Here is a 22,854-nt window from a genome sequence, read left to right on the forward strand (position 1 = left end):
GATAATGGTCGTGAATATTTTCTAACTTCCTTTCAACAGTATTTAGAACAGCATGGCATCATTCATCAAACTTCTTGTGCATCCACTCCTAAACAAAATGGGGTGGCTGAACGGAAGAACCGTCATCTCCTTGAAACAGCTCGGTCTATTCTTCATCATATGAGTGTTCCTAAACGGTTTTGGAGTGATGCTGTACTTACTGCGTGTTTCCTCATTAATCGGATGCCCTCCTTTATTCTTCATGGTCGGTCTCCCTTCTCTATCTTGTTCCCCACCTTGTCTCCCTTTCCATTAACACCTCGTATCTTTGGCTGTGTGTGCTTTGTTCACAATCTGAGTCCTGGAATAGACAAGTTGGATGCACGCTCCATTAAGTGTGTCTTTCTTGGCTACTCTCGGACTCAAAAAGGGTACAAATGTTACAATCCCATTACTCGGAAGTGCTATGTTTGTCCTGATGTCACCTTTTTTGAGTCTGTTCCCTTCTTCTCAGGAACTGAAGCATCTTCGTCTTCACCTTTACTTCCTCTTCCTCTTCCGGTCAGTGATCCCGTTCTGGGTGTTCCTGTTGGAGTTGACTTGTCACCTCATCCAGTGCAGATCCCTACTGAACGACTACCAATTCGGCAAGTGTATACACATCGAACGACACCGGCCCCTCCTCCAGCTTCTACCTTGTTCGCGGATCCTATCGTTGCTCCTGTTGCTGAACCTTCAGGACTTGACCTACCCATTGCCTTATGGAAAGGTAAACGTAGTTCTACTCTCCATCCCATTTCCAATTTTGTTTCAGTATCTCGCCTTTCCGCCTCACATCGCCAGTTTGTTTCACTATTGTCATCTATTTCCATACCTAACAATGTCCAAGAGGCTCTTAGTTCACCTGGGTGGAGGCAGGCAATGGAGGAGGAACTCTCTACTCTTCAGCATACTCACACGTGGGAGCTCACTACTCTTCTTCCTGGTAAGCATGTTGTGGGTTGTAAATGGGTGTATACTGTTAAATACTTGCCAGATGGTAGTGTGGAGTGTCTGAAAGCCAGACTTGTTGCTAAAGGGTATTCACAGTTGTATGGAGAGGACTATATGAAGACCTTCTCTCCAGTGGCTAAGATTAGCTTTGTCCGTGTGTTAATTTCCCTAGACTGTAAATACTTGCCAGATGGTAGTGTGGAGCGTCTGGAAGCCAGACTTGTTGCTAAAGGGTATTCATAGTTGTATGGAGTGGACTATATGGAGACCTTCTCTCCAGTGGCTAAGATTAGCTCTGTCCGTGTGTTAATTTCCCTGGCAGTTATGTATGATTGGCCCTTATTTCAACTTGACATAAAAAATGCCTTCCTTCATGGTGACCTTATAGAGGAGGTATATATGGAGCAACCACCTGGGTTTGTTGCTTAGGGGGAGGCTGGTAAGGTGTGCAGACTGAAAAAGGCAATTTATGGGTTGAAACAATCGCCTCGTGCTTGGTTCGGGAAGTTTAGTGAAGTGGTGAAGAATTTTGGAATGAAACAATGCCAGGTTGATCACTCAGTGTTCAGCTATGACTCAGAAGCTGGAAAGATTTTATTGGTGGTCTATGTGGATGATATTGTCATAACTGGCAGTGACAAATTGGGGATCGACAAACTCAAGGTCTTTCTGCAAAATCATTTTCAAACAAAAGACCTTGGGACATTGAAGTATTTCTTGGGTATAGAAGTTGCTAGATCAAGACAAGGTGTAAACCTGTGCCAAAGAAAATATGTTCTCGATCTATTGGACGAAACAGGACTGTTAGGTGCAAAACCGGCTGAGACTCCTATGGAACCAAATGTTAAGTTGAGCAGTGATACAGGGGAAATATTTGATGATCCTAGAAGGTATAGACGACTAGTGGGAAAGCTGAACTATTTGACTATCACGAGACCAGACATCTCCATTGCAGTCAGTGTGGTGAGCCAATTTATGCAGAACCCTCGTATATCTCACTGGGCGGTTCTTAGAATTGTAAGATATTTGAAGGGAGCTCCGGGCCGTGGGCTATTGTATAAACCAGGAGGAAAACTTGAAGTAGTTGGATACACGGATGCAGATTGGGCAGGCTCTGTGTCTGATAGAAGATCTACTACAGGTTACTGCACATTTCTTGAAGGAAATCTTGTGACGTGGAAGAGTAAAAAGCAGACGGTTGTGGCTAGAAGCAGTGCTGAAGCCGAGTACAGAGCCATGGCACACACTACATGTGAATTAGTGTGGTTGAGGAATCTCCTACAAGAAATCGGGTTCCACATGGATAAAACTATGAAGTTGTACTGTGACAATCAAGCTACGCTCCATATCTCATCCAACCCTGTTTTTCATGAGAGAACAAAGCACATAGAGATTGATTGCCACATTGTGAAGGAGAAGGTTCTTACTAGAGAGATAAGCACAGAACATGTAAGCTCAGGTGATCAGTGGGCAGATTTGTTTACAAAAGCCTTAAGCTCAAGGAGAGTGAACTATATATGTAACAAGCTGGGATTATATGACATATATTCTCCAGCTTGAGGGGGAGTGTTAGAGTTAGCTGAATAAGGGTAGATTAGTCAACTCACCTTGGTTACGTTATGAGCTTATGTGGCAGTCTTATTAGAGGTTCTCTGTCCCATAATTAAGTAGGGGCAGTTTAGTCCTTGTACATTTAATGAGAAGCCTAATCAAATAGGATCGTATTATCCGATGTAAAGATCTGAACAGAGGTGAACCAAATTCAATCAAATAGGATCGAATCGGATCACGATCCAATCCATTTGCACCCCTAGTTTTGTTACTACACCATGCAGCCCCATGGCTTACATCACCCTCCTCTCTTGGAAAATTTTCCCTTGAAAATCAATAAAAAGTTTAAAATCTAATCTAGTTTGGTCCACGTGAAGTTATAACAAATAGCTGGGTGTAGGTTCTTGAAAATTGGTGACCCTTGTCAAATCTAACAATAATGGAATGTGAACGGTGTTAAGGAGAAAATTGGGTTTTAAAAAGTTACAACAATCACGTGCCAATGGAACGTGACAGTATTGATACAATTAGTCAATTGTTAGAATGTAAAGGCATTTTAAAAAATTTGGCAAACAGTCGGGTGTATAACATATAAGTCCAATTCCTAAAACTTGGTTATAATTTAAGCCCATTTGGCGGAACCGAAGCCTATGTTTTCTAGACACGGTGATGGCTAAATATCAGTTCTTTTAAACATGAAAATTGAGTAATTAACAGTGGTAAATATCTTAGTTGGTAATGTTTGGATGAGTTTTTTCAGACTCAAACCTGATACAAAATCAAAATCCTTGTCGGGTCATGGGTCAAATCTTTTGAGAATTATATTCATGTGTCAAGGGCGAATCTAGGATATGTGACTTCTACCTAGGAGTTGATCTAGGCTAAAGTGTGGGCCTGTTTGTTTCCTCTTAACTCTTACTTCTTAAGAGGATCCCCAGTCCCCTCTTGTTACTTGTTAGTTTGCTATGCGATCCCCATGTTTGTAAACAAATTGACTATTAAGTGCAAATTCTGGTTTATTTTAGTTTTGAGTTTCAGCATGGGTTAGTTTGTTTGCAGTATGGATCAAGAAAAATAAAAGATGAAGCAAAGTAAAGAAAGAAATAGACCAGATTGCACTCAAATGAAACTACAATGAGAGAGTGCCAAGAAAATGCAATATCAGCGTCCACCAATATTTTAACAATTTGCTGGAGTTCATCAGTCTCACACTCAAATTGATAATTGATACGTTTTAAACTCGCCAAACCAAATGCATAATCATTATAGTTAGTACTTTTGTTCATTCACAGACGTCAACCGAGAATAAGCACGACCACTCAATGAATTTATACTAATTCTGTTCTCTGTTTCGACTTTCAAACACACAAACACACTGATGAAATGCAAATGGGAAACAACTGAAGAAGAAGCTATGAAGACATGTCATCCTAGCAGCAACTTACCCGAGAAAATATAAGGGAAGAATAATGGTAGACTTCTCATTGTATATACACACAAAAAGCTTATGATGTTATGTACAACAAGGCAGTGCAAAACTGCAAATATAATTTTTGAAATGTTGGATGAGACTTGATCACTTGACGATGTAAGGCCCGTGTTCTTTGAAAAGGCACTTTCTTTCTATTTCTTTTTAGTTATTCTTGATATAATGTTATGCCCCCAAAAATAGGAAAATCATGAGGAATACAATCAATACAACGATTATCTTAATCATCAACCACCGGTTGGATGAGATACTGTTGAGGTTGAGTTCTCATCAATCCATGCTCTCATTTGCCAGTGTGTCATCCATGTTCTCATCAATCCTGTCAGGTTGAGTTCAAACAGAAGGTTAGATATCATCAACATATCCTTGACCACAGATTATGAATCACAGATTCCATTCTATATTTTAATGCAAGAAAAATAAAATAACCATCAAATCACCGTCATTAACATATCCAACTGCTAATTCTGTATAGGATTTCTTAAGAATAAGAATGGATATTGAATGGTCAGACATTCAGACTGCCTGCATATTTATGTGAGAATAGACAGTAGTTTCTGCCCACAGACCAGAGATTGTTCAATCTGGCCATGAATATTTGCTAAGCATATAAATAAATCATTCTGGGGCCATGGTTTAGTTGAACTGCTGGCAAAACAGGGGGTGACGAGTTCTATGTTTTGGGGAATGCAACAAGGGGGATTTGTACTTAACAATGAACCTGAATTTGAAGGTTAGTTGAGGCTGACCATCTTTTCAATCTTTGTTTACTTTATCTCTACTCAATGTAATAAAATTATTCTTCGTTGCAGGGTTTCTATACTTTAAGTTTACACTTGTGAAAATCATGGACAATTATCACGGAAATACAGTTGCTAGTTGATGGAACCTAGTGAGCTACCCTAGGATAATTTTTACTTAAAAAAAAATTCACCTAGGCAACTGCAGATCAAGATACCAGAACAGAATTAATAAGCAATATTTCAGATTTGGGTGGGGGTTGTTAAATGATCCATAATACAATCTAGGCAGTTCAACAATTTGAGATGTTTGTAGCAGTCTAGCAGATGTGCACACATATTGAATGGGACCAACTTGAGAGATTGGATGGGCTAATAATAAGCCAAACCAATGATTGCCAACCTGTAACTATATAACTATATACATATTATTGGGTTCATTTGTCTGGTGGGAAAGAGCTCTACTGCAACTTAAAGGAAACCTGGAAATGCATAGGTTGATTATAATATATGCAGTCTCCTATGAAACTATGGGACGCATGGTGTATCAGGGTCCCAAACCATCTACAAGACTTAGAACATCTCAGCTAATAAAGTTAGAAATGAATGATAAATACACTGAAGGGAACAAATAGTTTGGTTTACTTTTGAGCAATAAATACCGTAAGTTCAAGAGTAGAAACGTAGAATATAAAACCTGATTGCAAGCTCTCCTTGCTGAGAGTAAAAACAAAAGGAAGAGGAGAAAGAACAAATAATAACTGAAGAAGAAACTCTAGGATTCAGTGAATTTCGACTGATCCTAGGTATCAATTTATAATGGTTAGAAGTAGAGATCAATTACAACTGTGACTGTACAAGATTATGAACAATAACTGATATTCAGAGGAACCTAGGAGATCCAACACTGATATCATCACCTGGCTTTAGTCTAAACTCGACTTGCTCAAATTGCTCCGGCTGCACAATTCCAGTAGCTAGCAGGACTCTTCAACATAATCTGCAACAAAAAAAAAAAAACAGCATATTACTTAGCGTGGAACTTAGAAATATAAAAGTACAAAATATTGAATGAAAGACTAAAAACTTGCAGAATCTGTTCAAGGACACTAAACCTCTGCTTGTTTAGGCTTCATGGATATAGCAGGAGAAATTAAACCTGCAAATGAATAGCTTACACAGTCAAAAGTTTGTTCATGTGGAAACACCAAAAGATATATATTCTAATAAGAGAAATGTTGATAAGCAAGTTTCACCCCAGAGATATGGTGGGGCCCATGAAAAAACATGTCCAACATTGCCATGTCAACTCTCCAATCAAGGTTAAAAGCATCAAATATGTGTCATACTGTATTGTAAGATATATATCGGCTTCCTGGATTAAATAATAATACAAGGTGTGCATCAATGGTGATAACTTGCACTGAAACACTGAAACAGAGACAAATAGAGAGCAATAGCTTGCAGCCATTACATCAGGAGACAAATTCCATATTCCCACTTTGATTCCCTTCACACAATTTTAGAGCACCAAGGAGTTAAATTCAACCTGCCTTTTTTTCATTTGTGCAACTAAAACAATCTAAGCCATAGTAGGAAGGGAAAAGCTTCCTGATTTGTAAGACCAACTAGGACCAGAATAAGTCACAAGACTCTCTTAAAACACATGTCCTACACCCCAGATGAACCCGAATTTCCAAAAGAACAGCCATAAAAAGGTTTCTGCTTTGTCTAGATCAAGAATGGCCCTTACAACTAGCTGAAACACCAAAGTTTTATACCATCAGGAATAAGTAATCTCGACTTTTAGTTGCATACAAGAAAATCTTGACTTCTTCAAGAGCCATCTTCTTCAAAATCTCTTGTCCATATTTGTATAAATGAGCATACTCTTTGTTTTCACTCTCTTTGTTTTCGCTTTCTCCTCCTTTCCTCTTTCGACATGTTGTTTCTTTGTTATCACACAGATAATGACCCTAAAAACATTAAAATAGCAAAAAACTATAAAATGATATTTCACATAAATATCATGCATGTTTTTATATATACACACATATATATATATATATATATGTATGTTTATGTATATATATATAATATATAATATATATACATTTTTATTTATAATTTTATTATACTATTTTATTCCAATTATATTGTAATTTTTTTAATTTCATTTTATTATTACATATTGAATACATAAAATTTCATATAAAATAAAATTTTAAGAGTTTTTTAAATTTTTGCCTATTTCTTAATTTATTATAAAATTTTCATTATTTTTTCAATTTTTGTTAAAAAAGATGTTGCCTCTCATGGCTTGGCTGGCCCGGGCCCGCCAAGCTTCACAACATGGGCCATGCCATGCCTGACCTCTAAAGTATGGCCCACAGGCCAACACGGTACGACCCACCAAGCACAGGCGAGGGCAAAGTCGTGTCGTGCTGACCCTACACAACCTGATTTACACCTCTATGCAAGAAATCAACTATATCACTAGCGGATCTTCCTTCTACACCCTAATCCCCCACAAGACTGTACAATAACAAATCAACTACAAAACTAGCTACCCTTTGTACAAATTCAAATTCAATTGATCCAAAAAGGTTCATGTCAATGAGAATCGCCAAATATGTTTGGTGTAGTCATTGGTTTCCTATTTCTCGAAAATAGAATCATGTTCGATAGCAACCAATTTTTTGGAATCAATTCTCTAGATGATTGAAGCTACATTGTCATCAAATACATATAAAAAAGGAGATAAGTCACATGTTCATGTCCAAGGGGCCCTTTGAAGGTTGAGGCCTCTACAACCATGTCCAAGGGGTCCTTTGATGCTCATAATATACATAATGACAATTAGTAGTTATCTCCATACACAACTCAACACCAACACAGTTGGACCAATGAAAAGCTTTCATCATGTTTTGACATATTCAACAAGCAGGGCTGTGATTTCTTCTACAGGTTTCTAAGGCTGTTGCCCAACCTCAGACTAAGAGTTGAAAGGTTGAAGTTACAAAACTAGGAATTAAAGAAGATAGTAGCTCTCTTATCCAACCTCCGAAGCTGTTGCCCAACCTTAGGTGTGATAGACAAAATGATTTGGAAGTGGAAAACCAAAGCTTCTCTTCTTTACTTTTTCACATAACAGTTTTAAAGACAAAGGAATACAATTGAAGCCACAAGTAGTTACTTATAATGAACACCACCACTTGAATTTTCTCTCTCTCCAACACCTTAAACACCAAAGATCTACAACAACAAGGTCAAGAAAATTAAGCCAAACATATTTAATACTAAAACCTTTATTGAATCCAAACAACAAATACCCAAAATTGACTTGATGAACTACTAACTATAAGGTCCTAATTTTTTTATGTTAAACAATCTTTACTTATTGGAACGACTTTGATAAGCAAGACATTTCCATGCTTTTCAATTAATGTGGAATACAATAATTTTTTAAGATGTTAAAAAATTAAGAAATGTTACATGCATAACTACCGGAACAGAGCAATTAGTAACCCTCACACCCACAAGAAACATGCAGTCACTTATCCTACGGAATTAAAAGATAAAAGAAGTCAATTAAGCTAGAGATGTTTAGTATACTTACATTAAGATCGACCCGACTAGACCAAATAGATCCAACCTTTTAAAAAGGATTTGGTTCCTTGATTATGTTGAAATAAATAATTGGGTCGGTTCCGGTTCTCACCCCTCTTGATTCGATTCATGCCCAAAACCGATTATTTTGTTAGCCATATATATTATTTCCTTCATTTTATTATAGTTTTTCTCTTATCATAGGTTTAAAGTGTCGAATCTGATAGATAGATAAATAAAGGTGTTTAACGTTTTAACATATAAATAATTTAGTATTTTTCTATCAATTTTATTAACGATATATGATTAAAGCTTAAATTTTAGTTTGCAATTTAAATAAGAAAAGTGGTTTTTTTAGTTTAATTGGTTCAGTTTTTAACCTATGTTATTGTTTCAACCTAAATTTTAAGTTAAAATGGACAGTTTTGGGTTAATGATTTTGTCCTGATTAATGATCGGTTCGGGAGTGCTTCTACCTAGACCAGACCCGGATCCCACTCGTTGATAGCCCTATCTTGAATGGTGGCCAATTTCCAGTTGTGGCACCACTCAAAGCTTGATGAGAAATAGTCAATCACTTATCCAAAGGAATTAAAAGAAAATGAAAGTCAATTAAGCAAAGGATGTGTCCTATACTTACATTGTTATCGAAAACCGGAAACAATAGTAAGGATTAAGAGTCATCAAGCCTGCCTCAAAATTAGCAATGCCTCGAACAATCAAAAACTACACATATAACCCGAGCAAATTAGTAACCCATACACCCAAAAGAGAACACGGAATGAAGTGGGGAATTAAGAAACTTACACCAAAGAGTTGACCGACTTCTTTATAGTAATGCCGTGAGAGGTTGCACATCTTGCCCGCAAATCAAGCACTCTTCATGCTTGCCCACAATACACGGAAAAAAGTAACAGTGGCATGGACGTGAGGCCACAATCCTAACCCAATCCAAAGATAGGTGGTTGATCGGACTCCGGATCTCCTGCCCATGCCTACCCACAATACACTACCCCCTCGTGACTTAGGAACATCTCCCCCTGCATAATACTATGCAGAGGATGAGATGTTCTCTATGTGTGGCTGCGATAAACGTGGGAGAGTTCTCTGAATCTGATCCAATACTATGAATCATAGATTCGATTCAATCCCAAGATTTGGTCGTATCCTACAAACATTGATTCGAATCTGAATCAGTGGATGCCAAATATCTGAATATGATCTGATCTAATTTAATTTAAAAAATTAATAAATTATTAAAAGAAAAAGGAAATATAACAGTTTATATAAAGAAAAAACAAAAAATATAATTATTTCTTCAATTATTTTCATCATATATATATATATATATATTTATAAAAAATTATAAAAATGCAATATAAACACATTTATAAATAAATAAACCGGATTTGATCCTATTTTTATCGGATCTACTATCCGATCCGGTCCGAAAGCGGGATATCCACGTCCGAGAAAATAGGGTCGGCCATTATTTACACCCCTGGTGGTCGCTCTCGGCTCGGCCTCTCGCAGTCTCGCTTCATATTTTCTGCCCTAACCCGAACCCGATATCCAAGTCTTTTAGCCCAACATTCTGACCCAGAAGTATTGGCTGCAAGGCTAGCTGAGCTAAACACGATTCAGCGAGCCAGGGCTCACTGATTTTGCTAGTTAACTGCGCCCTCCTTGTGCGCGAGGTACTTCCCACATACTTCCATATTCATCTGCAACTGATCTTTCGTTTCCAAGCCAATTTCTCTACCCAACGAACGATCTCCGACTGGTTTGAAGGAGAAGAGCAGAAAAGAGGAACCCAACAAAAAGAAAAAATAAATAAATAAATAATTAAAAGAAAGATGAACCCATTCAATCCAATCTCTGAACAAGCTCCGTCAAACCCCAACACGATGCAGAACTCCCCCCAAACCAACTCGTTTCTCCAACAACCAAACCCTAACCCTAGTTTAGTCGTTAATCTTAACCCTAATTTGAACTCGGATATGGATCCAATGTCGTCACTTTCCATCCCCAGGAAGCGAAAGCGCGGAAGAACTCGCAGGCCTTCGTCCCTCCCGCTCCACAACCAGGTATTTCCTCCTTTCTCTCTTTCCAACGGCAATGTTAACGGTAATAACGAACTTGTTACTTCCTCGTCGCCTTCCATCAAAACCATTAATTCAGAGAACTCGAATTCCTTACCTGCTACTACTTCTGATATCTCTGAAGAGATTATCGTAATTAACAAGGAAGCTACCGCAGAAGCTCTGATAGCTCTCTCTGCCGGGTTCCCTGCTGATTCCCTCACTGAAGAGGAAATCGATGCTGGGGTTGTTTCTGTTATTGGAGGGATCGAACAGGTTAACTATATTCTTATCAGAAACCACATCCTCTCTAAGTGGAGAGAGAATGTGTCAAATTGGTTGACGAAAGAGGCGTTTGTTGATTCGATACCGTCTCACTGCAGTACCCTTTTGAATTCGGCTTATAATTTCTTAGTTTCTCATGGGTATATTAATTTTGGGGTTGCACCGGCCATTAAAGACAAGATTCCGGCAGAGTCGACGAAGGCAAATGTGATAGTGATCGGAGCTGGATTGGCAGGTTTGGCCGCTGCCAAGCAGTTGATGGCCTTTGGGTTTAAAGTGGTTGTTTTGGAAGGTAGAAAACGGGCTGGTGGGCGGGTTTACACCAAGAAAATGGAGGGTTTGAATAAGACTGCAGCTGCTGATTTAGGGGGTAGTGTCTTGACAGGTACTCTTGGGAACCCACTTGGTATTTTAGCCAGGCAATTGTCTTACCCTCTTCATAAGGTCAGAGATAAGTGCCCACTTTACAGATCAGATGGGAAACCAGTTGACCCGGATTTGGATTACAAGGTGGAAACTGCATTCAACCGGCTTTTGGATAAAGCAAGCCGGCTCCGGCAGTTAATGGGGGAAGTATCAGTGGACGTCTCCCTGGGGGCAGCATTGGAGACCTTTCGACAGGTGTTTGGTGATGCAGTCAATGCGGAAGAAATGAACTTGTTCAATTGGCATCTCGCAAACCTGGAGTATGCTAATGCAGGTTTGCTCTCCAAACTCTCACTTGCTTTCTGGGACCAGGATGATCCATATGATATGGGTGGAGACCATTGTTTTCTTCCTGGAGGAAATGGGAGGCTGGTCCAGGCATTGGCAGAAAACGTGCCCATTCACTACGAGAAAACTGTTCACACCATCCGGTATGGTAGCAATGGGGTTCAGGTTATTGCAGGAAGCCAGGTTTTTGAGGGTGATATGGCACTGTGCACTGTTCCACTTGGTGTCCTGAAAAGTGGTTCTATCAAGTTTATTCCAGAGTTGCCTCAGAGGAAGCTTGATGGGATAAAGAGATTGGGGTTTGGGTTGTTAAACAAGGTTGCTATGCTGTTTCCACACGCATTTTGGGGAACAGAGCTTGATACCTTTGGGCATCTTTCTGATGATCCTAGTCGTCGTGGGGAGTTTTTCCTGTTTTACAGTTATGCCACCGTGGCTGGTGGTCCTCTCTTGATGGCTTTGGTAGCTGGAGAGGCTGCACATAAGTTTGAGACTATGCCCCCCACTGATGCTGTGACTCGAGTTCTTCAGATTCTCAAAGGTATTTCTCTTTTCCGGTTTTATTTTGAAATTTGAAGTTATTAAATTACTAGCACTGCCCTTTGTTCTAGGAGATTTTAAGAGCTCCGCCTGCTAAATGACTAATTTGAATAACCCAAGTTAATGTATGCAGGTATTTATGAACCACAGGGAATTGATGTCCCTGAGCCCATCCAAACTGTCTGTACTAGGTGGGGTAGTGATCCTTTCAGCTTAGGTTCTTATTCTAATGTTGCAGTTGGGGCATCTGGGGATGATTATGATATCTTGGCAGAAAATGTTGGAGATGGGAGGCTTTTTTTTGCTGGGGAGGCCACAATTAGACGATACCCAGCAACTATGCATGGGGCCTTCTTGAGTGGTGTGCGAGAAGCTGCAAATATGGCTCATCATGCTAATGCCCGAGCCTTGCACATCAAAGTTGAGAGGAGTCCATCCAAGGATGCACAGTCTTGTGCTGTCCTGCTTGCTGATTTATTCAGGGAGCCAGATCTAGAATTTGGGAGCTTTTCTGTTATTTTTAGCCCTAATTATTCTGATCCCAAGTCGATGGCAATTTTAAGGGTCACCTTTAGTGGACCTCGGAAGAAAACAAGTGAGGGATCAAAACCAGATCAACAGCACTCAAACAAATTATTATTTCAGCAACTTCAGTCACATTTTAATCAGCAGCAACAGCTTCATGTCTACACCTTGTTATCAAGGCAACAGGCACTTGAGCTCAGAGAAGTCAGAGGAGGCGATGAGATGAGGTTGAGTTTTTTATCAGACAAGCTTGGTGTGAAGTTGGTGGGAAGGAGAGGCTTGGGGTCTGCTGCTGATTCTGTTATTGCTTCTATCAAATCTGAGAGGGGCAACCGCAAATCCACCTCAACTTCTTTAGCTCTTAAATCAGGTAAAATTATTTGAGTTGGACTAAATAGTATTTGTTGTCAATGTATGCAATCTGGATTGGAGACAGGGAATAATATTCTTTGCCTGGTCTTGTTAAAGGAACATCAAAGCATAAGCCAGGCACTTCAAAGCATCCATTGGTCAGGTATGAGTTAAATATCTTCCATTTAGCTGTATTGCTTTATTTATCACGAATTCTTCTAATATTAGTTAATTTGGAACTTTACTCTCTCAGAAGGGCTAAAGCAGTGGCCAGCAGCAATAGCTCAAAAGCAGCAACCAACAGCAATGGCCCTAAACCAGCAGCTAACATCAGTGACTCTAAAACAGGAACCAACAGCAATGGCTCTAAACCAGCAGGTAACATCAATGACTGTAAAGCAGTGGCAAGCATCAATATCAGTGGCTCCAAACCTGTGGAAAACAGTTACGACTCTAAAGCAGCAGCAAACAGCAATACCAATGGTTCTAAAGTAGTGGCCAATAGCAATGACTCTAAAGCTGCAGCCAACAGCAATGAGTCAAAAGCAGCAACCAACAGCAATGGCTCTAAACCAGTAGCCAATATCAATGATCCAAAAGCAATGGCTAGCAGCAATGACTCAACATCTTTTCCCAGTTGAGGTGAACAGTCTTTCAGACAGGAACATCAGTGTGTAAACCAAGCACCTTATAGGCTTTTATACCACAAATTCATCAGGTATGTAACTAGTTAACTACAGTTGTTCTAGGCACATCTTAATTGCCTTATTTGCATTGAGAAAACATTTTGTTAATCATTCTTTAGAGTATGTTTGCAGGAAGGCTAAAGTGGATAGCTGCCAAGTCAATTCCTAAATGATTCTAGTTGGAACATTATGTGCCTCATCCTCAAAATCGTGGTTCCAGATGGTTGTCTACATTATTTGTGCACTTCTTGTTCTTATTCTCACTGCTAAGGAGAGTTAATTGGGGGCATTGAATCATGAAGAAGATTTGAAGTTTCCCATGGGTGAAAGAGAAAAGCTCCGGATTGGACCTGGATACAAAAATGTATATTGGCTACTTTGTTAGTAAATCTCGTCTGTAACTATGACACCATGATACAAATGCAACTATTGTTTTCATTCTTTGTATCTATTTTGCCATTGGTTCCATTAGCCAATGAGCAAATGAAGAGGAAATATTACTTGTGCAGCTGTCTATTGAGGCGATAGTCAAGATCGTCAGATGCGGGTTTGGATGGCTTCTAAATCTCAACCATGTTAAATCTGGGCGGCGTTGTGAGTTCTGACCCTTGTGCTAGGCAATATCTTGGGTAAGGAAAATCAATGCATTTCTTCTGAAAGAGTCCCCAGATCAGAATCTCCACAAATAACAATTATGAGAGCAATGCTAGCAGCAGGAGCCCTTTCCATCTATTATGGAGGGTGGAGACCATAAATAATAAACAGTTTTTTTTTTTTGTGTGTATGTGCAGATAAGGAGGTTATGGGATGTTTTATCTTGTAGACTGTCACAGATTTACCAGGGAGCAACGGGGAACCGCGGTACCAAGTACCGACGAGTAATACTAATTTCCGTGCTTAACTTTGGTGGACAAGGAATATTACAAGTTCTGTTTCCATTCTCATGAACACTGATTTTATTATGAATTGAGCATGCTTTCGGAGTTGTCTGATATTCCAAGATGTGATCATTGCGCAAGTGAAAACGGATTTCATACTCACAAAATTTTCCTCAACATTTGCAGCCGTGCATTGCAAACATCTCCATACTTCTATGTTTTCATTCATAGAAGAAATTGTGAGGACAGTGAGGGCGAAATCCAGATTCTCGGTGCCCATAAATGTCCGCCAAAATTAGTAAAGTAATGTAGTAAATACTAAATACAGGGCTGCAAGGGACAAATTCAGATAAAATCCACAACTTTTTATGCTAACTTGACACGTCTAGGAGAAGCGGCGAAGCCATAAAGCCATTTCTCCCTTGCTTGTTAGGTACTGTGCTTTCAATTCAAAAGCTTCTATTACTCCATCGTCTTTATAGTTTATACTAAAATCCTCCAACTCAACGTCTCCTTTTCTCATGTTTTCTCTTCCCAGTTTCTGATTTCACATTGCTACTTTCTCAATCATGTCCTCAGACCATATCTTCTGTGGATCCAGTTCAACCTTTGACCCACCATAACCATAGCATCTTGGTAGCTTCCATCCATCTGCATTGGAAACTTTTTTAAGTTATCTTGACATCGCGGAGAAGCCTTGCTGCCATAGAACCGTATCTCCTTGCTTCCCAGTCACTAAGTTGTTTCCTATCCTTAAGATCCATGACCAATCCGCTGTCTTCGTTAGCTTCTGTATCATGATATTTAAATTCCTTCACCTTGCAACAAGTTTCATGATCCTCTTCTTCTCCATGCCCAGCTTCTATTGCTTTAACTTTGCTGCTTTGCTGATTGTGCCCCTGGGTCATGTTATCTACACGTCCAGCTTGAGGCTTTAAACCCATTATGAATAGTTGGATACTGGCATGTTGATACTTACTATCCATCTGCATGGCAAAAAGTTATTTGGTCCTGTTTTAGGAGATGTAGAATTTAATTGGTGTAAATCAAAGCATTAGTATGGTAGGTTGCTGTCATAGACCTTTGCTCTTGGAACAGTTTTCACTTCAAAATTGCTCTTCCACATCTGAAGCATTTTTTCATGGACAGTTGAAGACCGGATCTCATACCCTAACTAAACAAAGATTTTAGCAACAAATAATTCATATGTTAATCAGATCTTAAGAAATTAGAACCACATAGTGGCAGCAATAGGTTACCAGGACTGTAGTTTTAGGTCCAGATAATGCAAGTATCGTCTGCAAGAGTGGTTCCAAGAGATGCTCTGCATAAACCTTACATCCAAAAAAGTTTTGAAATTATTTGTCTGAAACAAAAAGCAACCAGCATGATATAGCATGTACTTATCTAATTAATTAAAAGTGCAAGTGAAGTTTAGATATTATCCTCAACATCTAAAAGAAAAAAGGAAACCCATGAAAATTATTCTTAGTGAAATTCCAAAGCATGTACCAACTCACTAAATTTGCCTTGTTTTGCAGTGGATAGATAAATAATAAATCATATGAGATTATGATTAAAACTCAAAACTGGAAAGATATGTTTGTTGGAGACTGAAACTCAAGATACCAAAATATGAGCTTCTTTCAATTTTTCTTGGCAGAAATTCATACTGAAACAGTTAAATAGTTAATACCAATTAGCTATTTATATTTAGTTTTCAGTTTGCTTTCCTATTTCCATTATGTAGAACAGAACATCCAATCTAATTCAAACATTGTTTAGTCATGGTTAATTGAACAATATAATCTCATCATGTACCTGAAAATTGTTAAAGTTTTAGCCAGTATATCCACATCTCAAAACTTACAGAACTTCAGAAGCATATGCACAAAAGACAAACCTATGATCCAGACTAAAATGGCTTACTTATTTTCTACCACAAATATAAATAAAAAGGACAACTTATTGATGAGTTAACTTTTCTCAGGAACTTACAACATCAGTGCCAATGATGTAATCAAACGGAGGATCAACAGCCTTTATATGGCCCTGATTTCCCCAATCCAACTCAGCAACTTGGATAGAACCAAATGATGCTACAAGGCAGAGAATTTCTATGTAAAAGAACAGCAATAATACCATAAAGTTTTCTTGATTGCAAGATGCACACCTAATACTTAACATTACATGATTCAATCAAAATATAAAAATTCATACTCCAAATAATAAATTGATCCAAGGGTAACTTCAAAATCATCAAATACCAGAAAATAAAAGAATGCTGAATCTAATACAACATGATGCATAATAAGGTTATATGTGGTTAGAGCATAAAGAAATTGACAAATTTTTTTTAGATTAAATGGAGGTAGAAATATAATTCCATAACAAGAAAACCTTGAAGCTAAAAATGAACAAAATTGGCTAAGTTTGCAGCATACCTGAATCAGCATTTGTCTGCATAATTCTTGAAGTATTCCTTTCAACATTCCTCATTAATAATGGCAAAACCTCTATTTGGTCTGTCGAAACTACGTCACATCCTAGCAATGCCATGCCTGAAAGAAGCACTCTACATCACAGCCAAGCAAAGTGATGACTGAATGTAGCATTGCAACTTAATCTATTGGAAGTCAAATTTAGCACAGAAATGCATGCTCCGGTATGACAATGACAATAAACGTAAGAGAGAAGAAGCTAACCAAATCCAGCTACTCCACAACCAGCTCCAAGTTCTATAACACGTTTTCCTTTCAGTTTAGATGGGCAAAACTTACCCTTTCTACAATTCTTTTCCTGAATAATTGAAACAAAACATAATAAGCTGGCTCAGGTGATGTATAACCTTAACTAATCCCAAGACCCACCCCATATAGATGGCACCAATACAATTTAAATCTTAATAAACAAGGATTTCAAATGAACTATAGATGTTACCAGAAATTTGACCAACACCATTGATGCATCCCAAACTGTGGTGCCCAGATGCTTGGAGTTGGGATCCTGCCATAATGACATCAAATTTCATCCAACAACAGCAATGGAAGCCATCAGGGAAAAGATACAGAAAAAGAAGACTTCTGTTTTCATTCTATCATCAATTTGCTCTGTTGAGGTAATAAAGGATCAAAGAGAAAATGTAATGTGAAAAGACTACACATTATATAACATTCATATATAAAGATACAAGGGAGATAGTAGAGGTTAGCCTTCTAAATATAGTGAAATAACTTGTAGTAAATACTTATCACTGTCATTTCCATACAAGCACCTATTATCTGAAGATGGGGATTTTATATTATTAGTTGAAAGTTTTAAAAATGAAAAGAAAATATACGATGCAAGTCATCTCATAATGGAAAATCTTATCATAAATATGCCTTCCTTTAGAATTCCATGTTTGTACAATAAGATTCTTCACTGTTTAAGAGTTTCACATTTCATGGCTTCATGCAAGTAAAGCTCTTGTGTACTGAAATTGGGCATGTTGCTTTTCTTTTTGTTAATAGATCTCTTAGTGTACCTGCTCATGAGATGGCTGAGTATGCTAAAAACTAAGATTCCAAGCTGTAGTTTGATTGGAGGAACATTTGTATATCTTTTTTTGATAATATGAAGTAATTTAGACATATCCCCAAACATTAGAGAAGCTTGTGTATGAATCAAAAGTTTTGTCCAAACTAATTCAAATGTTGCTAACGAATAATAGAGGACATAACCCTTGAAAAAATGAAATGGCAAGCTAAAATTTGTGTATATGACCCTGAATTGTTGGCTTAGGAGTAAGCCAAATTAATCATATTCTTGGGAAAACACTGAATGTACTTACTATTATCTTCAACAAAATAAATAAACCTATACCTGAGAAAATTGTAGTTGATGGCCGAGGACTTCAAGAGTAATTGCAGAAGTATTAGGAGAATTCAGCCTGGAAGATATTTGGACAACATAAGATAAAATTCTAAATAGAAGTAAAAGAAATACATCACGACTATATCCTTGTTCATTGTATAAGACATGCAACAATACAAGAGAACATGATGTTGGAGTGCAACAACCAAAACATGCTTTAAGTATCCTCATTCATGGACAATAGCATATATACTTATAACGTGGCAAGTTCCGATCAATGTTTTAAGAGGCAGAGGGATGAGGCTAGGCACTAGAATCTTTTGATATATGTGGCTTAAATGGGTGTAAAAAATAATACCTTAAATTAGAAAGCACTTAATGTAAGGCAAAGCCTTTTTTTTTGAAATGTAAAGAGGAAAATTACACTAAAAGAAAACACTGGGTGCAACAAGATAGCAGGTGTTAAGGTAGCACCCCACAAGCACAACAAAAACAATCCTACCAACCAAACTTAAACAACATACAATGCAAGAATCAAATAACAGAAACCATTCTTACACAACACCAAAACAGCAACCTCCAAAAGCTCCTCCAAACGAAATTCATGTCAATCCACCTCACCAAACTCTTCCTGTCCTCCTTCCTCATTCCAAAGTTCTCCCCCTAACTCTTCAGATGCTTTCCTCAGTTTTTTTTCCTCCCTTTTCCTCTCAAATTCTTCAAAATCTCTTCTAGCAAAGCTCTCACCTCCCAAGAAAAACAAGCCCAAAGACTTACCAATTCATACCTCTCTATCAACTAATTGTCTCAAATCCAAGCTTCTCTTCTTTGTCTCCTTCCCCTCCAGCAGAACCTCAGCATTGGCCTCTTTAACTTCACTTCCGTCCCTTCTAATCATCCCCTCTGAAACACCATTCTCTTTTGATTCCTTCCCTTGAAGAACCAGTGAAAAATTCTTCTTCTCAACCCCGTCTTGCAGAACTCAATTCTCTGCAATAGGGTCTTCGTGATTAAGAGATCTGAATTTTACAACCTCTCTTTGGAAATAGCCTCTCTGTATGTGCAGGGGTAAGGTTGCATACATCTGTCCCTCCCCAGACCCCACACTGGCAGGAGCCTCATGCACTGGGCTGCCCTTTCTTTTATTAATGAGTATAAAATTCTTGAGTTTTTAAATGGATCATATAAATATAAACATGAAAAACTTAGATTGTCTTCAACTCAGTCAGTCTAATACTTCAACAAATATACGGAACACATGATTTTGACACAAGGCAACCCAACATGTAAACATATTCCCTACACTTTTAGGCACGTGCATCAAGGTTGAGCCTTGGGGCATTTTCCTTAAGCCTCACTTTGAGGCATAAGCCTTGCATGCCTCTTAAAACACCAATTCCAAAAGAAAAAGGAATCACAAGTTCAACCAAGACAGACATAGGCACATAGCAATCCATTGGAGATACAGATTCCACTAAGGCAGAGGTAGTAGTTATTCTTACAAGTTCAGAGATTGCTTTTGAATTTGTGTCTTTTCCTGTTGTTTATTGAAGGAGACTTATAAAATGCCATTATTTGAAGCATGAGGATTGGGCAAGGACTATGGAAACTTGTAAGCTACCTTAATGAAATAAGTATTAAAAAAACTTACTAATTTGCATGTCCAGATACAGTGGTTCCCTAGAGAGCTAAATGCAATGGTAGACATACCAGTTAGATCAAATGTCCGTAGGGATTTTTTGTATAGTGAGCCAGTGACAATTCTGTGCCTGTCTAGTTGGCCACATTGCAAGTTCTTGTATAGGATCATTATCCTATCATCTACATATCTCTTTAGTATAATTTTATAATTTCCTTCTAAGAAAAATAAAAAAGAACCATGAAATAAGTCAGATATATCAATCAAATTTGCAGGTATATCACCCTCTGTATTAATAATCTTACCTTATATTTAGAATATCATCCCAATCCCCCACCCAAAAGAGAAAAAAGAAACACAAATTTAGTTACAAAAAGGGAACTGCAACAGAAAATATCAATCTTCAATTTATGAAACAAGATACAATATATGAAGGCATAAATTCACATAGATTGGTTTTACATCATAAAACATTAAATTGAAAGTGAATAAGTTAATTAAATCAGAAGTTCATTTGATACAGTTTAAATGTTGCTGGAGCTGGATGGAACACATGGTCAGTGCTATTACAATTGACTTTTGCCCATGTTCATTATAGACATTGGAACAAGAGTGTAGCAGTAACGCCTACGAACTATGTATTCCGTGGATTTAGGCAAAACCCAGAAATCAGCGCTTATGAAACAATCAACAACATCTATATTACAAATTACATTCATTAATATGCTCTAATGCATGAGATTTGATACATCTTTTTTTGAGAAAAAAAATCTCTGATACTTTATTTTAATATCTCTTTAACGCTGACATATTCTAATGCACGAAGCCTGCTGCCTGATAGAGCAGACTCAATACATTCATCTCCCCATTTTGGAACTATCAATTAAAGTATGGCATACAGAATAAACAAGACTCAGCAAAGGTAATAAAGAAAAAAGGAACATCAAACAAAACGGGAATCCCGTAGACGCAAAGAAAAAAAGGTAGAACCCTAGCATTCAAGCTTATCTTTAACTGGCGAAGAAGCTGGTCACTGGACAAGAATAAGCAACTTCTTCACCATCAATTAATGTAAAATGCAGCGAAATCAGATGTTTTAATTTTTAAAGAATGCCCAAAATTAAGAGTGAAAAGGGTTTTTCTCTTTTCTCTTTTGTTCCCCTTGATTAGTAATTAAAGAACATAACATAATCACTATCAGAGCGATACAGAAAGTTAACTATTACAATACCTGTCAGCATCCATTAAGACTTTGGTTGTAGAAAGCAGAGAGAATATCTATCTAAAAGCTCGACTGTTTGGTTCACTCTTCCACGGTTTTTGGTTTCAACAGAAAGGAGGAGAGACCGTTCCTGCAATTTGCAGAGTACTTCCTAAAGCAGCAAAAGGTTGAAACATTGTGTGATAGATGGTGCACCAAAACCGATTGACCCCTCCTCCGGCTCGAAGGTTCAGAAGACTGGATAGAACATGTGAGATCACAGGAGTTTTCACCATTTGATTCTTCTTTTTAAGAAAGGAACAATTTATACGTAGGGAAAACTTTCGATTATTACCCTGTACTTTGGGCTGGTGTTACTTTTTCTCTCAAATTTTAAATCGGGATAATTTAGTTTTCGAATTTTCAAAATGTGTTAATCCAATTCGTCTTTTTGACGAGCCCTTAAGTGACATTTGAAAAGACATAAATATTTCTCAAATGTTATTTAATTCTTTCTATCAATCATCTAAATAATCATAAAAAACGAATAGACCCAAATCCTGTTTTTTTATTTAAGAAAGTCCGGATTATATTTAACGAGCATTTTGATGAATTAATTTTTTGAATAAAAGAGAATAATTTAAGACTTCATTTTTATCAGATAAAAAAAATTAGATGATACTCGAAGAATATTTATATCTTTTTAAATACCATTTAACACTTGATTAACAAATTAGTTAATAGTAAATACTAATTGATATATTTTAAATTATCGCCTTTTAAAGTTTAGAAACCAAGCACTGGATCCAAAGTACAGTATATTAATCCTAAACTTTCCCTTTTTATCTAATGACCACGTTTACCAACGGACTCTCCAATGAGCACTCGCCACGTCGTTTAATGTCCAGCCTAACGGAACTCGACGGAACTCGCCTCCTAACGGCAGTTCCTTGAACTTGCACGGTTTCGCGTCCAGGGTTAGGATTCTACCCTTCAACCGGCTAGTGACCAGAGCAACCGGCGACCGTCAAGTTAGACTGCTTTGTTTTTAAATTGTTCCGATGGAACAGACAAAGTATCAACAATTACCGGCGGTGATGGCATTCCTAACCATTATCGGAGACGAAGAACAGCAAGTAAATCGGGTAGTTCCAGTTCCCTTCCCTCCTTCCTTCTATGACCAGTTTCATCATGCTCTGTTTTACCTTTTTAAACAAATATTACATTTTCTTGCTTCACTCTTAAATATTAATGGCTATTCTTCTTAAATGAATCCAAGAAAACAAAGCAAAGTGGAACTAAGACACAAGCTTATGCTTTGGCGTTTCAATTATAGAGCATGAAGGAACTAAGGAAACGTTGGATATGTTTTACGATGTGGATTTCTATACTCTAGACTGTAGTTGGTGAAAAACACGCATGAGATAGGCCATTTTTATCTGCAATAGTGGCTTGAGATTAAGACTCGCATTACTCGTCCCCTTTTCCAGTTTCTTTACTTAAGAAAGCTACAAACACAACAATTGGATATCAACTTTCACAACATTCTTCTTTCTTTTGAAGTTATGGTTCTCAACGAATAACTGGAATAGGAACAAGGAGCAATTCAACCGACCCGGGCTGTACTTGACATTCCTTATTTTAAAGATTTATCTCTTTTTTGAAATTATAAATTTAGGCTCAGTTTGTAAAGAGTACAAATACAAATATGTATTAATATGTATACATATAAAATAAT

General features: G+C 37.7%; 2 protein-coding genes across 2 annotated transcripts; one reads left to right on the forward strand and one right to left on the reverse strand.

Moving 5' to 3' along the window:
• Positions 1-9,992: 9,992 nt before the first annotated feature.
• Positions 9,993-14,048, forward strand: FLD (protein FLOWERING locus D-like protein). The gene is made up of 5 exons (XM_010268905.3): positions 9,993-11,982; positions 12,115-12,876; positions 12,975-13,020; positions 13,111-13,575; positions 13,676-14,048. The coding sequence occupies exons 1-4, from the start codon at positions 10,218-10,220 to the stop codon at positions 13,496-13,498; spliced, it is 2,961 nt and encodes a 986-aa protein (XP_010267207.1). The 5' UTR covers positions 9,993-10,217; the 3' UTR covers positions 13,499-13,575; positions 13,676-14,048.
• Positions 14,049-14,537: 489 nt separating this feature from the next.
• Positions 14,538-21,439, reverse strand: LOC104604524 (S-adenosyl-L-methionine-dependent methyltransferases superfamily protein). Its single transcript, XM_010268903.2, has 9 exons — positions 21,147-21,439; positions 18,286-18,352; positions 17,362-17,427; positions 17,127-17,220; positions 16,866-16,982; positions 16,420-16,520; positions 15,681-15,755; positions 15,503-15,595; positions 14,538-15,407 (listed from the first exon to the last, which is right to left on the reverse strand). Exons 1-9 carry the CDS (start codon positions 21,158-21,160, stop codon positions 15,090-15,092), a joined length of 945 nt encoding a protein of 314 aa, XP_010267205.1. The 5' UTR covers positions 21,161-21,439; the 3' UTR covers positions 14,538-15,089.
• Between the last annotated feature and the right edge of the window lie 1,415 nt (positions 21,440-22,854).

This window comes from Nelumbo nucifera, chromosome 6, assembly GCF_055504915.1.
Source record: "Nelumbo nucifera cultivar China Antique chromosome 6, China Antique-T2T, whole genome shotgun sequence".
In the NCBI taxonomy this organism is placed as follows: domain Eukaryota; kingdom Viridiplantae; phylum Streptophyta; class Magnoliopsida; order Proteales; family Nelumbonaceae; genus Nelumbo; species Nelumbo nucifera.

What these genes read in the sequence shown, in the direction of transcription:
- FLD (XM_010268905.3), top strand. Translation starts at nt 10,218, where the DNA reads ATGAACCCATTCAATCCAATCTCTGAACAAGCTCCGTCAAACCCCAAC. An exon ending in TTCTTTAGCTCTTAAATCAG is followed by an intron (nt 12,877 to 12,974) that starts GTAAAATTATTT and finishes GTCTTGTTAAAG; the next exon opens with GAACATCAAAGCATAAGCCA. An exon ending in TCAAAGCATCCATTGGTCAG is followed by an intron (nt 13,021 to 13,110) that starts GTATGAGTTAAA and finishes TTACTCTCTCAG; the next exon opens with AAGGGCTAAAGCAGTGGCCA.
- LOC104604524 (XM_010268903.2), bottom strand. An exon ending in ATCAACTACAATTTTCTCAG is followed by an intron (nt 17,428 to 18,285) that starts GTATAGGTTTAT and finishes TCATTATGGCAG; the next exon opens with GATCCCAACTCCAAGCATCT. An exon ending in GACCTAAAACTACAGTCCTG is followed by an intron (nt 15,596 to 15,680) that starts GTAACCTATTGC and finishes ATCTTTGTTTAG; the next exon opens with TTAGGGTATGAGATCCGGTC.